Source organism: Acanthochromis polyacanthus, chromosome 22 (genome assembly GCF_021347895.1).
Source record: "Acanthochromis polyacanthus isolate Apoly-LR-REF ecotype Palm Island chromosome 22, KAUST_Apoly_ChrSc, whole genome shotgun sequence".
NCBI lineage: Eukaryota > Metazoa > Chordata > Actinopteri > Pomacentridae > Acanthochromis > Acanthochromis polyacanthus.
In genome coordinates, this window is record NC_067134.1 from 19,325,858 (window position 1) to 19,342,277 (window position 16,420).

The 16,420-nt window shown below is 38.3% G+C and overlaps 1 protein-coding gene across 2 annotated transcripts in view; it reads right to left on the reverse strand.

Annotated features, from left to right (window-relative positions):
* LOC110956425 (inactive dipeptidyl peptidase 10-like) overlaps positions 1-10,710 on the reverse strand; it is a 64,659-nt gene extending 53,949 nt beyond the window's left edge. The window contains exon 1 of one of the 2 annotated variants that reach the window (XM_022201899.2): positions 10,415-10,710. In XM_022201899.2, coding sequence (XP_022057591.2) covers positions 10,415-10,474 — 60 coding nt within the window. In that variant the 5' untranslated portion in view covers positions 10,475-10,710. The remainder of the gene's footprint in view (positions 1-10,414) is intronic. The other variant, XM_022201900.2, reaches the window with a different exon arrangement.
* Between the last annotated feature and the right edge of the window lie 5,710 nt (positions 10,711-16,420).

Below are 16,420 nucleotides of genomic sequence, written 5' to 3' on the forward strand. Positions count from 1 at the left end.
TGCAACAGGAATTAAAATGCATTCTGGTTTCTTTAGTCTGCTGTGGCAGTAAATATCCGTAACTGATGTGTCCTGACTGAAAAATCAGCTGTCCTGACTGGGAATAGCCAACCTGTTCCATCATTTATCCATCAGATCCACAAATTCAAGGTGAATTTTCCTTTCAAAACCCCAAACCTGCCTTTGACACAGTATAATCCTGCTGTTCAAAAGACCTGAAATTTGCCAGTAAGAAGATTAAAAGCTGCAAATTTCCGACATCTTTGAATCACTGAGCTGCAGGAGGGTTGACAGACAGTGAAGTGAAGCCTGGAGGGAGGTTCGGTCCGGAGGGAAGGATTCAGACTCCGCAGCACAGCAGGAGTTCAAAGTCAAGCCAACCTGCTCAGACAGATTATAGAAATTAAAATAAGAGGTGCTGCAGCGCTGGAGGAGGCGCCGTGAACTCGTCTCTCACAGACACCGACTGTGACTGAATTAAAGCTCATTAGCGCCTCGATGAAGAGCCATTCATTCATTTACTTTGGGAGCCAACGTGACCCCTTTGTCATTAATTTGTCTTCACGTTCACTTCGATCGCCGCAAAATCTGAGGAAAAAACTCATCAAAACTTTGCAAGGCAGGACTTTAAAGTGGGTCACTTCATAGGAAATCAGCCAGATCTGAAAAAAAGTTCCCATCTGACCTCAGAATCAGATTGTTATACAATTTTTGAATGAAGAGCTTCGAATTGTGCATATTTTCAGAGTCACAAGGCCTGAAAGTACAAAAAGGTGGGTCCACATTTTACACTTTTAGTTGTCCATATTATATAGGAATGTATAACAATTGTAAAACGTAAAATTTAAGCACAACTGGCTAAACAGTAAACTGGAGTGGATGTAAAACTGATTTGTTTGCAGTTTCTAACACAACTCAAGTTTTTTTCAGCGCTGAAAGTTTCATGTATTTTTCTTCTGAACATATCAGGTTATAAGGCTCAGAAATTAAGGAAAAATAATTTTAAAAAAGGCTGAAATTTGGACTGATTTTTATGTATTTCAAGGTAGTAACTCTGAAAATATTCATACTATGAAGGTGAAACTGTGCATGACTTCACAGAATATGTTGAAATGACTGTACATTGATTTAAAGATCCTGCCTGTATAACAGAAATTCAGCTGCTAGTTAGCTTAGCTTTAACAGCTACTAGTGGAGACGTGAGGCAGATTAAAACATTTATTTTAAACCTATGCAATATCAGACCATGCATTTTTTGCATTTACAGATAGTCTTTGGGCTGGATGTCACCTGAAAGTAAATATTCTGTGGGTTTATATTCTAGATCTCATAAGCTGCACTGACATGAACCCAGAGAACAAAAACAAGCAGAGTAGGAGAAAGAAGGCAGCAGCAGTGAATCTGCACGTCCGAACACTCATCATGAAGGTCAAGGACTCCGAGTTTGACTTTGTCTTTTACACAAACAGAAAAAAAAACAAACCTACAGACCACCTCAAGCATCACTCACTGCATCTCCTCAGCGACTGCCTCGGTGACTAAAACGCCAGAGTGTTTTCTTATTCAGACCACTGGAGCTCAAGCTGTTCAGGAAAACGGTTGCGTAATTGTTTTGTGTCGACTTTTCTGGAATAGACTCAGAGTCTACTGCTGTTCTGCTGTCGGTTGGAGTCTGATGCAGCGTTAATGTGTCACCTGCTGTCTGCTCATGTCATCGCATCTAAAAATAGTACATCTCTGTGTAAAGTGACTAATAGCAAAATCTAACATTTGCTCAATTCAAGCACCTGTTCTACAGAGTCTCTTGCTGAATAGTTGCTTAGTTTTTCCCTCTAGTTTTTTTTCCATTTGGGATTGTTGTTGTTATTGATTTTACCCAGAAAGTTCTCAGTAAGAAAAGAAGGAATATTATGGCACATGAGCTGCCAAGAGCAAGTCGTCCTCAAAATTTGAGTGACCAAGACACCTATGACTCCTCTGAAGGAGTTTCCGTGACTGTGATGGAGAGACTGTTCATATAAATGTTCTGTTTTTCACTGCTCAAAGCTTAACAGGAGACAAAGAAAGACATTATCGACAAAACCTATTAATTCTGGACTCGACTTCACCAGAAGGCATGTGGGAGACGCTGAAGACAACTGGAAAAAGGTTCTTTAGTCTGAAGAGACCAAAAACATTAAGGTTTTTGTCCAGAGTGGCAGCATCATTATTTAAAGCACGGTGGCGGCGGCAGCATGACGTGAAGCACGGTGGCGGCGGCAGCATGACGCGAAGCACGGTGGCGGCATGACGTGGAGCACGGTGGTGGCATCATCATGATGTAAATCATGGGGAGTCTTGTTGTAAATTCTGGTCAAAAAAGCCAAATTATGTTGACAAGGATTCAGTTTTGAACAACAGTAAGAATGGAAATCTTCCAACACTTCCTACAGGCTCCAGTAATCTTCTCATCTCACTTTTGGCAACAATTCAAATGAGCATATTTCTCCAAATCTCCCACTAATCTTAGCAGACAGCTGGGTCCAGGTGAGTTCAGCTCATCAGGCCTAATTTAAGCTAAATATATAAATCATGTCTTTAATAAAAATCTAAAAAGTAGACTTCATGACAGAGTTGTCAGCACACTCACTTTTCTGCTTCATCTCCCCATAACCTCATATTACCACCTGGAGAGACGCCACGGATCACAGAGTTCAATACTGATTAAGAGAAAAGCTCATATTAGTTGGAAGCATTACAGAGCTGCTCAGTCTGTCCACTCAGCTCTACACTGCAGCAGTTCACTTAACATTCACTGGTTGTTTCCTCCTTATTTACCTCCACAGTGACAGAAAGAAAAAAAAACACTGTGGTGAAGGCTAAAAGCAAAGCCTAAGAGTTATAATGTTAAATTATTGTGTAATACAACTGTGACACCTCCACGTGTCAGTCTATTATCTTTTTTTAATAGACACTTTTATAGACACTTTTTTTTGCAGATTTTCCCAATTGATTCAATTATTTATAATTTAACAAACCAGTAAATAACAGGAAAAAATGCATTAATATTAATGCAATAATAATAATGCTAATAACACAACAACTATTATATTATTTTATGTTGAAAAACGCCAAATATTTTTTAGCAATTTTTCAGATTTTCCATGTTTTGTGAAATTACAGAATTTTTTTTTAAATTACAGAAAAGTTAATTTATACTGCAAAATAACACACTAAAATTGTAATGTTCACATCAGAAATATGTATTAAGTTAGTCATTTCTAGTTTGACCATAAAAATCACACTTTTAATGTGTTTAAATCCACCAAAAATATTTTTACAGACATTAGCAATTTTTTCAGCATTATAAGGATTATGAAAATGGTAAGTAGCTTTTTTGAAATGTCATTTGAATATTTAATTAATTTTATATATAACAACATATTTTTGAAATTTAATATTTATTAAATATGCTAATTAAAATGAATTCATTTACAGTGTTTTCCTGCATTCAGATCAGTTCAAATTACAACTATTTCACAGATATTTGCCATTATTTTCACCATCTTTACACTCAGTGTTATAATACAGGTACTCCACTATTTTTAACTAATTTTTGGGATCCTTGCTGTCTTACGGATCAATGCATCAAAGCAAAACAAGCCTTCATGTATCTTGTATTTCACATTTTAACTCCCTCTATCTGAACATGTCCACACCACAGCTGTATCCTTGGCTTGTCTGGGTGCTGATAAATGTTGTCTGAGAGCAGGAAGTGAGCTAAGCGTCGCCTCCGGCTGCAGCAGATGACCTTGGTCTGGCCAATTATAATTGAGCGCCAGCTAACCTGAGATGATTCCTGAGGTGGAACTCGGCGCCGAGTGACTCACTGACCCAAAAATAAGACATCAAAGCAGAAAGCAGCAGCAAGGACGAGAGCAGCTCGAGTCCATTTCGAGACTGAATCATGGCGGTTACTGTGCAGCAGGCTCTACATCCAAACCTTTTACTTTTATGGCTGAAGTTCGGTCTATTTTCATGCTTCTTTATGTTCAGATTTTTTCATTTTTATTCACATGCTTGTGCCTCTGAAATGAGTCGAGGTCAGCAGCGTTTCACATTGCATCACTAAGATGTCAGTAAATTCACCTCAAGCATCGACAGCAGCCTTATGCAACGCTGCCCTCTGCTGATAAAACTCATTCATTTACAGCTGCTCGTCTCAGCTCCTTGAAGAAGGGGGAAAAAACCTGCAGATTTATTGTGGTTCCACCGCTTCAAGCTAATTTAACTTTTGCTAATTCAAATTATATCCTAACATATGCACAGCAGAGGCCTTGATGCATGTTAAAGTGCAAATTTGTGTTCAAACAATTGTGAAAATGGGAGATAAGATGCTTTGTTCTGTCACTGAATCATCTTCAGCATCTGTCTTACCAGTCATAATCAACACAGTATCTTATGAAAAAAAACATACAGAAAACATAAGACTAAATTATCTGAACATACATTTTTTTTCTATTTCTTGCACACATTAATCAGGCTAATGCTTTCAGGCCTTTGAGCCCAGTTGAGACGTGGAGTTTATTAGCACCAAATGAATGTGGCTTAGCAGTGTAGAAAATCCCTTTAAATGGATTGGAAACATAATTAAAACTGCAGATTAGGTTTATTTCCTCATAATGTAGCCTGACAGGGACTTTAATTTAAGATTTAGCAAATTCTAGCACTATTTGTTGATTTGATTTCCGTGTTTCTTGCAGTGAAAGTGGACAGAGGAAAGAGGTGAACCAGACAGAATTTTATGTACAAACAAAAATCCTCCTGCACACGATTCAGAGTTTGAGTTTTTGACGTTATGAATGATGTACGAGGTAGAAAAGTCAACAGAATCTCCACCAGATCAGCTAGAGCTCTGGGCATTACAGGAAACTTGTCATTTTACCGCTGACTCACTGCCAACGCTCTCCCACTCCTCTGACCTGCTGCAAAACAGGATTTGACTGATGAACATATATATGATGAAGATGTGCTGCGATAGCAAGTTACTAAGCAACAACCGGCCTCATCGTGGCAGCAGCTGCACACAGAGAAGCAGAGATAATGACCTGTTTGACTTTAGCTGCTGTATTGGACTGTAATTAATATGCAGTGATCTGTGCTGCAGAACCTCCACATTTATATGAACACTCAGAAATGTCTGGAAACGAACAGCAGCATGATATTCTTCAACAAAAGTCCTCCATATTAAATGAAACGGGTTGATTTTCATTTAATTGTACATTTTCCAATTATATTTTTTATAAAGTTATTAAAAATCCCTTTTATTTTAGCAGAATTCTTATTATTGCATGAAAAACTATGAATGTATACAAGTTTAAAATAAATTTTTAATCACAGATTTGAATTTTTTTAACACGACTTATCACTTTTGGTACAGTGCTATAGGTATAGTGCTGCAAAATGTATTATTTTACATAATTATTATATTGTTTGATATTAACATATTTTATTATTTACAATAGGTGAAGCATAAATGAACAAAATCAGTTTGTTCCAGACAAAATCTGAACAACATTCAGACATATTTTCTGTTATTTTATGGATTTATTGTTATTTTATGTTCCATTTGTCACTATAGATACACCATTAAATAATAGCATTGGTAATTCTTTTATTATTTTTTGATCTGCAATTAAATAACAGGAAATAAGTTATTTTTTTATTAAAATGCATAATTATTTTTGCAATAGAAAATGTAGACAAGAAAAAGTGCAGAAAATGTTTTTTTTTCTTTTTCTTTATTTTACCGTAGACACTGTTATAATATAATTATTTTTTAAATTATAGGATCAAGTCTAAGCAATGAGCTGCCACCACATTTGCCGTCATTTTATCCATTTACTTACAAATTAATTTTTTTTATACTGAAAACTTCCCATTTGTTAGCAAAGACATCCTACATGTTACTATAGATACACCATTAAACAATGACAAATAGCAATCTCTTATTATAGCTTTAGCATTGAATAGCAGAATTAATTTCAGTCGATCCAGCATTAAATGTGATTAAATCTGCAACACACGCAGAATTGAAAAATCAGAAAATAGCCTGTTTTTACTGTAACTTCTTCTGTAAAGAATAGAAAAATGCTAGTTCTGTTCCAATAGTCAGAGGTGAGAATATCAAAACAACGAGGTCACAGAAAGACCTTTGATTATTCATTAGTGATGTTTAGGTCTCAAGTAAGATAGTTTGGTGGTTGAGTTTAGATTATGAAACCATCTTTTCTACATGTTACAAAGCTCCATTTTATCCATTTCCAGGGTTTCCTCTGAGATTTAAAAGCACTTATCAACATGACCACTAGAGGTCGCCAACGTTAGCATGGTTACTTGTTACCCGTTTACCTAATTGGAGTGGACGATGACACACCTGTTGTTTCTGCCAGAAGGTGGTTTTTTACAGCAAAAATACAATCTGAACATGAAATTGTGTGCATTCATGTTTGCAGCACATCTCAGCGTTACCGTGTTTGTCTCTCTGTTAGCATTAGCGTCTTTGCCTCGCGTAAAATTCCACTTACTGTACCTCCAGAGGGAGCGACGGATTTACGAGCGGTGAATTAGCTCTGATTTACGACACTATTAAAAGCACTCAGGCTAAATAATGCAAATGAGACGCCACGAGGCATCTGCGTTCGGCTCATGTTGCTGCTGTTGTGTCGAGTCCTGTGGGTGTTTTTTAAGGCGTCACAGTGGATCAGGCTGCTGAAACGAATGGAAGGGAGACATTTTTTTCCCGCGGAAACAACATTTTTCCGAAGAAGTGACACATTTCTCTGCATAAGTTGTCGCTCTTATCGGCTGCCAGATTACTTGAGTCCTGCTGCTGCAGCACAGGATTGAGTGGGATTATAGTTTGGCTGACTGTTCCTCTTCCTGTCTGAGGGATCTGCTGGCAGCAAAGAGCCACTTTGCATAAACCGCAAGAAATAATGAAGCACCGCAACGTCGGAGCCTTTAACTGCAACAAAACACCAAAAGGTCACAAAAACCGCTTTGATCATTCATCACTGACATGCAGAGGATCAGCTGGACAAAAAGTGGCTTTACTTTAATCAGATAAAAGGCTCTGCTGCTGAAGAATCAACATAATTTAATCGCTTTTGTCGTAAATTCTCAGCTTTGCTTGGGATGAACACATTCCCACTTTCATAGAAGATGGTTTTATGTGTTGCAACGGTAAAAACGGCGGGAAATGTGCATCACAGGAGTCCATGTAGAAGGCTGGAGCTTCAAAATTTATCAATACCACTGAGCAAACACTGCAAGAAATATCTGTCAAAATAAAATTTTAAAAACAGCAGCTAATGATGTTTTGACACTTTCATAATTCACCAAGAGTTACAGTCACATCACTTCTACCATTTTAAATGCAAAACCAACAGCTAAATGCCATTTTTCTCTTAAACTGTGCATTTCTTTTCTTCTGACTTTACTAAAAACCAACATGTAGTTCTATTTTAAAGTCTCAGTGACACAAATTGGGCTTCATGAAGCTGCAGAACATTAGCCTAGCCGTGCTAGACCCATGTTCTGAAGGCACAAGGGTCTAGGGACGCTCGACAGGGAGGGAGGCGGGCTAAAAGGTTGTCTTTCAAATCACTCTGCAGCAATTGGGTAGGTATACAACCAATCAGCGCAACGAATAGGCTGACGTAGTTCCTGGAGTGCCGGCGGATTGTGGCTAAGTCCCATTAGCTTCCCAACCAGCGGAGCCAACTGGTATATTAAGGATTTGCCATATCCCGTCGGCATAAGTCCAAATACGTCTTTCTTCTCAATGAAACACTTCAGTGCCGTCCTTTGTTTATCTTTCAAGTTGAATTTTAGCTTCAAATCTTTAAGGGCTGTGTCCAAAGCCGAGTCGAAAGATAACTGTTTATTGTGCGCCGGTTGTTTCTGTCAGAATCGTCACGCCTCTGTCGTCACTTCGTTACGCCCGCCTTCTGACTCTACACTTCATGGTGATTGGTCCGGCCAGTTTTAGGAGAATCCAGCCTCGAGCCTTATGGAGGGTAACTAGACCCACCCTGGCAGAGAATTAAATTTGTTGCCGTGGGTTGTCTAGCGCGGCTAGGCTAGCAGAACATCAGACCAAGAGTTTCCTCTGCTGCTAAGAAGTTCATCTGAGTCACCAGCTTCAGAAATCACAAGTTAACAGCACCTCAGATTAGAGTCCAAATACATGCCACACAGTTCTAGTAGCAGACACATCTCTACATCAACTGTTCAGAGGAGCCTGAACCAATCAGGCCTTTATGGTCAAACAGCTGCTCAGAAACTACTAAGACAAAGCAACAAGCAGAAGAGATTTATTTGTGCCATCAAACACAAGGAATGGACATTAGACCAGTGGAAATCTGTGCTTTGAATGTAAATAGTCATCAAAGTAAAGAAAAACCATGAAAAGTGTATACATAACCAAACCCTCCAAGTGGACTAGAAAGTTGTATAACAAAAGCTACATGTTGGTGGTGGAGTGTAATCAAGGCTTAAATCTCCCACCAGCTCTTTTATGACATTACATGATAAGTGGTGTAAAAACCCAAAGTCTAGTAACACTTATTTGGGATTTGAGAGGATGCTGCTGTGTAAAAATCTCTCTCCGGTACTTGATCTTTTGTCCCAAACGCGAGCTTTTCGGTGTCCAACTTCTGAAATATGTTCAAAACCGCAACTTCAAAAGCAATTCAGCAAAACTGACACACGGCATCAAGGTGATAAAAGGCAGACGAGTGTGCTTGTGAGCCAGTCCAGACACAATAAAATGATCAAACACTGAAAAGCAAAAGAGCAATGAAAGCACTTCTGTCTCCGAGTATGACAAGCAGCATTTTAGATCAGACAAAAGCACAACGGTGTCCGACCACGCTGACACCCAGAAACAATATTAGTGCCGATTTTATAGCTGACAGATCTGTGGCTTTTTAAAAAATGACGATCATTCCTAAAAACACCAACAAAATCAAACACACACACGGTCTGTCATCGCTGATAACAAACCAGTTTCTTATCTTGCTTTCTGTCTTTGAAGCCACTTCATAGCCTTTGAGCTGCCGTAGTTATGCTCTACTTCAAAGCTATCTGCCCGATCACTTTCAAAGCAATAATTCTCATCGTTGTTTGTAGCTTAATGCTAACATGAATTATTAAGAGCCCATTAAACGGCCTTTTATCACTGCACATCATCCTGATACATACGGATGAATTTCCTCAGCCTTCCAGTAGCTCACTAAGCTGTTATCACCTCTTTAATAGCAGTGGAGCCACAGTTTTGCACTTTGAAGTTGGTTTGCAGCCAATAAATCTGAGTTCAAGTCCCATCTTGAACCATTAATACACTTTTATTTTTTCTCTTAAGCCGTGTTTTGACTTTTACTTTCACTCGCTGTTTTTCCACTTCATGCTTGTTTGTGTTTCCAGCCTGTATGTAGTCGAGCTTAAATACCAGAACCACTTGGTTACATTTAGGAACAAACACAGCTCTGCTAGCTTTACACACCAAAACTACTCAACTACACTGAGGCACCAACACTTTTTGGTGAAGTTTAGTTGCCAAAATGACTTCATAAATTGTATCCAAAAGGTAAAACCAAACAAACACTGAGTTCACTTCAACCTCCAAAACTACTAGGTTGAGTTTTTGCACCAAAACTACTGTTTAGATAAGGTGTTAAATTAAATGTAGGCACCAGTTGGTTAAATTTAGAAGAGGATAATCTACTTTATCTGCTAGAAGCTGGAGTGGGTCCTTGTATCTGCATTCAAATGATCTGTGATGAGAACAGTGATTTAATGGGAATCTGGTGAAAATGAGGTTAAACATCACAACAAACAAATACGAAGCAACATTAAATCTGTCCGACTGAAACAGAAAACTATTTTCACCTATCCGAATCCTTTTTGATCAAAAGCCTCCAAAGAAAAAACCCTCTCAGACACCACACCACTTTTAAAAACAAATAGTTTAAAGAGGAAAATTGATGGTTTGAGGCTCAGTTGAGGAAATTTAATAGATGAAACAAGATGAAATAGAGAAGACAAGGACATCTTGGCAGATAATTAAAAAGCAGTTCAAAAAATAAACATTTCAGGGAGGAAAATAGACACTGAATGAGTTTAATTTCTTTCATTCAGCTGAATAATGAAGCCGCAAAGACAGAAAGTTGGCTCAACATCGAGAATGTAGAGTTGTGCATTAATGTGAAGTAAAAAGTTCAAATAAAGCAGTTTGGTAGCCAGACCCAAGTCATTTTAAACACATTCAGTTGTGTTAGCGTGGTGATAAAAGTGTGAAAACTGTCCGAGGAAGGGAAGAAGATTTAATGAAGACAGAAATTAAAGAAATTAGCGTTAAAATCCATCCTACCTTGACATCTTTGACCGGCTGACACTCAATCTGATGGGAGACGGTTGCAGTTTGGTTCATTTTTATTCGCTGAATTCTCCTTTTTTCTGGAGGTAGAAAGACAGAAGATCAAATCTGCTCAGTTTGTGAAGTTTCCTCTGACCACCGAATCCACTGGAGGCTGCAGATTTTCTCCCTGAAGCTCCACCACAGGCAACACATTCAAAAACACAATCTGTTTTCCATGCTTTGTTTCTGTGCGAGGCACTAAACGCTCTGGGTGCTTTTAAACACAGACCCTCCCTCTTCCTTCTCGCCTCTCCGGCAGCGAGCCTTGTGTGCGGCTGACAGACAGCTCATGAAGCAGGATGTTTGCCAGTTCCTCCCACATACCAAGATGCTTCTTGATCAGAATGCAAAGACGCTCCAGGCAAAGACTTTGCAGGCGTTTGGTGTGAGAATTTACATGTGGAGATTTTCTCTCACATTTATTCAACCGGCACCGCTGAACCGAACCAAACCTTTGACCCGTTAAGATCCTGCTGCTGTTTGTTCCTTTACTGCAGCTGAAGAGAAGGAAACAAACAAGCATGCATCACTTAGAGATGAGTGAAAGCTTCCTGCTGCCTCTCAATGGAAACCTGTGGTGGTTTCTCCTCTCAGCTCACCTGATCACTTAGTGCCAACACACCTGCCCCTGATTAGCACCAATCAGAGCCTCCAGCTGAGCCCGAAACTATTCACACCCCAGCTAAGTGTTGATTCATAGTGAATTTTTATTTCACCAATCCTCTGTTTTGGCTGGAAATGATCAAACCAAGTGGCACAAGAGTGACTGCAAAGAGCCGAAATGGGCAAAAATAGGAAAAACAACTAAAACGAGATGGTAAATATTCACAGAGATATAAAAAGACCCCAACAGAGGAAGAATATCCTAGAAGAGATGCTAAATGATAAAGATAAAGAAAAGATAAATAAAAAAGCAAAATGAAAAAGACGCAAAACAACCACAAAAAATGGCAAGCAAACACAAAAGATCACTTAAAATGGAAATCAAGCAGAACAAGAGCAACACAACCACAAAAAATGCTAAATTCTAGTGTATTTTTGGACTTTTAGTAACACTACAACAAAAACACATCATCAACGCCTCTACCACAAAGTCATACTACTTTTTATTTCTTGTTTCTGTCAGTTCCAGCCAGAAAAAGATTTAAATTTGAATTCAAATGAATCTTTAACATCCTGCAGTTATTTATCAGTCTTCAAACGATGGAAGTGGGAGATTAATTACTGCTGTGGGACATAAATAAATGCACTTCCTGTGCTTTCAGTCTCTACAAAACCTCCTGCTGGAGCATCAGAGAGTTTTCAGGTACAATAGGTGTAATTAGTCACAGTTAGTGAGGTTTATTTACAGCGTCAGACGTGTGTTTGTGTAATAAAGCAGCTCGTCAATCAGCTGCTGACAGACGTTAGATCTCCGCGTCTTCCCAGATTCCATGCTCTTCGTTACAGTAAACTGTTGTCTCCATTAAAAATGCACCGGCCTCATCCATGTTTGATGAGCTGGAGGTTTTCCACGCCGAGACTCATATTTATGGCCGAGCCCCCCACTGAGCGCGCTCAGCTTTTAGCGTCCGCATCAAACATTGGCTTTCCACTGGCTGTAGATTAAAAAGGTTGAGAAGTGCAGCGTCCACAGCAGCAGGTCACTTCATGGTTTCTGTGGTTCGCTTTAACTTCTTGTGGTTGCTTTGCTTGATTTTGTGGTTGTTTTGCATCTTTTTGTGGTTGTTTTGCTTCCTTTTGTGGTTTTTTGTATCCTTTTGTGGTTTTTGTATCCTTTTGTGGTTGTTTTGCATCTATTTGTGGTTGTTTTACATCTTTTTGTGGTTGTTTTGCTTCCTTTTGTGGTTGTTTTGCATCCTTTTGTGATTGTTTTGCTTCCTTTTGTGGTTGTTTTGCTTCTTTTTGTGGTTGTTTGCTTCCTTATGTGTTTGTTTTGCTTTCTTTTGTGATTGTTTTGCTTCCTTTTGTGGTTGTTTTGCTTCTTTTTGTGGTTGTTTTGCATTTTTTGTGGTTGTTTTGCTTCCTTTTGTGGTTGTTTGCTTCTGTTTGTGGTCGTTTTGCTTCTTTTTGTGATTGTTTTGCATTTTTTGTGGTTGTTTTGCTTCCTTTTGTGGTTGTTTGCTTCCTTTTGTGGTTGTTTGCTTCCTTATGTGGTTGTTTTGCATCTTTTTGTGGTTGTTTGCTTCCTTATGTGGTTGTTTTGCTTTCTTTTGTGGTTGTTTTGCTTCATTTTGTGGTTGTTTTACATTTTTTGTGGTTGTTTTGCTTCCTTTTGTGATTGTTTTGATTCCTTATGTGGTTGTTTTGCATCTTTTTGTGGTTGTTTGCTTCCTTTTGTGGTTGTTTTGCTTCCTTTTGATGTTGTTTTGCTTCATTTTGTGGTTGTTTTACATTTTTTGTGGTTGTTTTGCTTCCTTTTGTGGTTGTTTTGCATCTTTTTGTGGTTGTTTTACATCTTTTTGTGGTTGTTTTGCTTCCTTTTGTGGTTGTTTTGCATCTTTTTGTGGTTGTTTTGCTTCCTTTTGTGGTTGTTTTGCATCTTTTTGATGTTGTTTTGTTTGTTTTTGTGATTAACTCCACCTGAAGGCACGTGTCCACTAGAGGCAGCGCCTCACATCTGAAAATCGCATGGACGGTGGGCAGTCACTAGCGGACCACAACATTGTCACATGACAATGCTCGAGCGATACAGACCGCTACGTGGTCATGTGACGAATTTTGTGTCTGATTAGCACCTTTTTTGATTAACTGGCACTTATTGGTTCTGGATTTTCCTCTTTTTTGTGGTTAATTAGCTATTTTTTTGTGGATGTTTTGCTTCTGTTGATGGGTACTCTGCACATTTTTGTGGCTGATTTGCTTCTTTATTGAGATTATTTTGACCTTTTTGTGGTTGTCTTGCTTCTTTTTCTGGTCACGTTTAGTCTTTTTGTGATAATATTTCTGAGTTAGGAGTCATTTCATTCTTGTATTGTCAGAAAATGTTTATCTTCTTGTTCTGAGCCTTCACTTTGCAGTAGATGTGAACAGGATGATGCTCATTAAGCCCATTTCTCTTTGGATCAACACTGGATCATATTCTAATGCCTGCATCCGGAAAAATCCCACAACAGCACTGTGAGAAAATCCCGTTCTGCTTCTGTAATTGCTTGAGAAAATGTAATTAAAGCCCCTCAAAAAGTGGAAAGCATCATTAAAAGTGCAGAAGTTTCCCTAGCGATGCTCTGATCATGTGTCAGATACTTGATACTTTCTGGAGTTTTTCATTTTAACAAAGTGATTAAATTAAAAGCAGAAATTTAGACATAGTTTCTCTGTAGTCCAGTAATAAATGATGCAACTGGGTGGACATTTAGTTTAAATATTCACTTTAAACGCCAAAAAAAACTATAGTCCGTTTTCGCTCCAATTGGCTCATTTATCTCCATAATTTGGAATTCTTAGCAACAGCAACCTTCCCAGTTTGTGCTTTCATCAGGTCTTTGTCTTCCTTCATCTCGTTTAATTTCATAGTGAACTGATTTTCAGTAAATAATGAAACGCTGTTGATCCAGTGGAGCGTCTTTAATTAGAGCAGCTGTGCAGTAATCAAGACAAACACTTTCCAGAGCAGAGCTGTAATGAGTCGATTCACACTCGGTCCCGACGTGAAAAATGGCTCCTCGTGTGCACAACTTAGCCACCAATACGACAACGTTCAGAGCAGCTGTGGTCATCAAATCTTTCTGTAGACATTTTCAGTTTTTCTGGAACTACTTCATATTTCGTTGTGGTCATTTTCTGGTTTATGTGATTGTTGTGAATCTTTTGTAGCAGTTTTACGTCTTCTTGTTGTCATTTTCTGTCTCTTTGTGGTCACTTTGACTCTCCTTGTTGTCATTTTCAGCATTTGTGTATTTTTGCAGCTGAACTTGTGTATTAAGTTCAAAAAGAGATGCCTACTGTCTCCTGTTCAAAGCTTCCTGTCACAGCAGATTTACACCGTTTGTTCTCTGCACAGAAATCAGAGTAAAGACCACTGCAGGCTGCCATGATAAAAGCTCACATCTGTTCTATTTCATCTGAGACATTCTATGCACAACTTCACCGAAAAACTCACTTTTAAACACTTCCTGCACATTTCAGCTTCCAGAAAGCAGCGTTAATGTAACTTCGAACACATTGTTGGGATTGTTTTTGCTGAATTTCTTTGATGCACCTTTAAGAAACAAAAATAGATTTATTGTTCCTGCTTCCCGTGAGAGGGAGATATAAAGACACAAACTCTGATAGATTATCTGGGTGTAGAAGGCCGTCAGAGAGTCAAATGAACTAATAAAAGAGGGCATTAAAGCAAACAAGGGGGAGTGTTTTGTGCTCGATCTCCTCTTTCCTGAGTTTAATGGCACCTGTGGGTCCCCCGGCTGGTTTCAAATGCTCTGTTTAAATGGTGTAATGTTACTCCATCAGCTGATATAACTGGATCCACGTCTCTGTTACATCATTTCACATTCAACTGAAGGTTAAACAAATTAAAAAAATGGATGCTACACTCATAAGATCATTTGAAAGCACAGACGAGTGTCTTCTTATTGATTTTATAAGCTTGTCTCCTAAAAATTATCTTTACATAGAGCCAATTTGCAGCAGCAAATGCATTACGAAAGGAACATAAATTGGTCGGATTCTATTAATATAAGGACGGCATCTTATTTGGATCAAAGGTGGCAAACAAGTACATTTTCTGCTAGAATATGAGTTTTTGCAGTACAATATACACCTTTTAGCACAATGCGCTTTTACATTTAATAGCTATGTATATGTTTTACAGATTCTAATTCAGCTTTTCCAGTTAAAATATCTTTTCAAATACCTACAATAACTTTCCTACATACAAATTATATCACTTTTACTCGTTCATTAGTTTTTCATTACAAATAGTAATAACAAGACGACATGGTCATCAACATCCCCCGCCACGTGATGTCTATGAGTCTATATCCAAAATAGTGATAAAGGGCCATAACTCTGTTAAATATTATCGCACAGATCTCATTTTCGAACTTGATCAAGGTGTCCATGGTGTGAAGCTACACATTAAATTTTGTAATCCTAGCTGTAATAGTTTCCAAGAAAAGCTGTCCCTTCATGACGGACGGACGGACGCCAAACCTCTATCCCCCTTTTCCACTTTGTGGAGGCGGGGGATAATAATAGTAAAAATATACTATCTACAATTTAAGTGCACATATCCACACGTCTGACTCAATTCTCACTTAAACAGGATGAAAAATAAAAATAAAACAGGAAAAAGAAAAATACAATCATTTCTAATCTATTACTGAAAGCAAATTGTCTCCCATTTTCAAAAAGCAGTCTTTTATTGCTAGTCATATTTTCCATCTTAACCTTAGCTGACAGCTGCAGCTAAGCTAACATGTAGTAAGGTAGTTAGCCAAACATGCTAACGTTTGTAGCTTGCTTTGAGGCAGATTGTTCAATCTAGTTTTTTAGATTTTAACTTGTTTTTGGTTTTGTAAAGGATAGATAAAGGACACTGTCCTTCAAACTGTCTTGTGCTTAGATTTTTGTCTTTTAACTTAATGCTTTAACACAGATTTAAAGCTTAGCAGAGCTGCGGCGGCTATATCTGGCGGCTAAAGGGAGGTTTAGCAAATGGCTGCTTTTGTCTGGTTCAGGTTTTTAATCATTTCCAGCCTTTAGGTCTGTTTTCTTGCTAAATAAAGTTAATTTCACCAACTTATTGGCTCAAAGTCTGGGTTCTACTTGCTGCTAATTTTATCACAACACTGTCTTTGTACAGACCACGCTGCTGCCATCTGTTTAATTGGATTGGGATATTAAAAACTAGTATTTGCACTTTTTAAAGCAGAATTAGATTTCTATTTCTAACATATTTACACCATAACGTGACCACGATGCCTCAGCCTGACTGGCAGCTCAGATAATCGCACA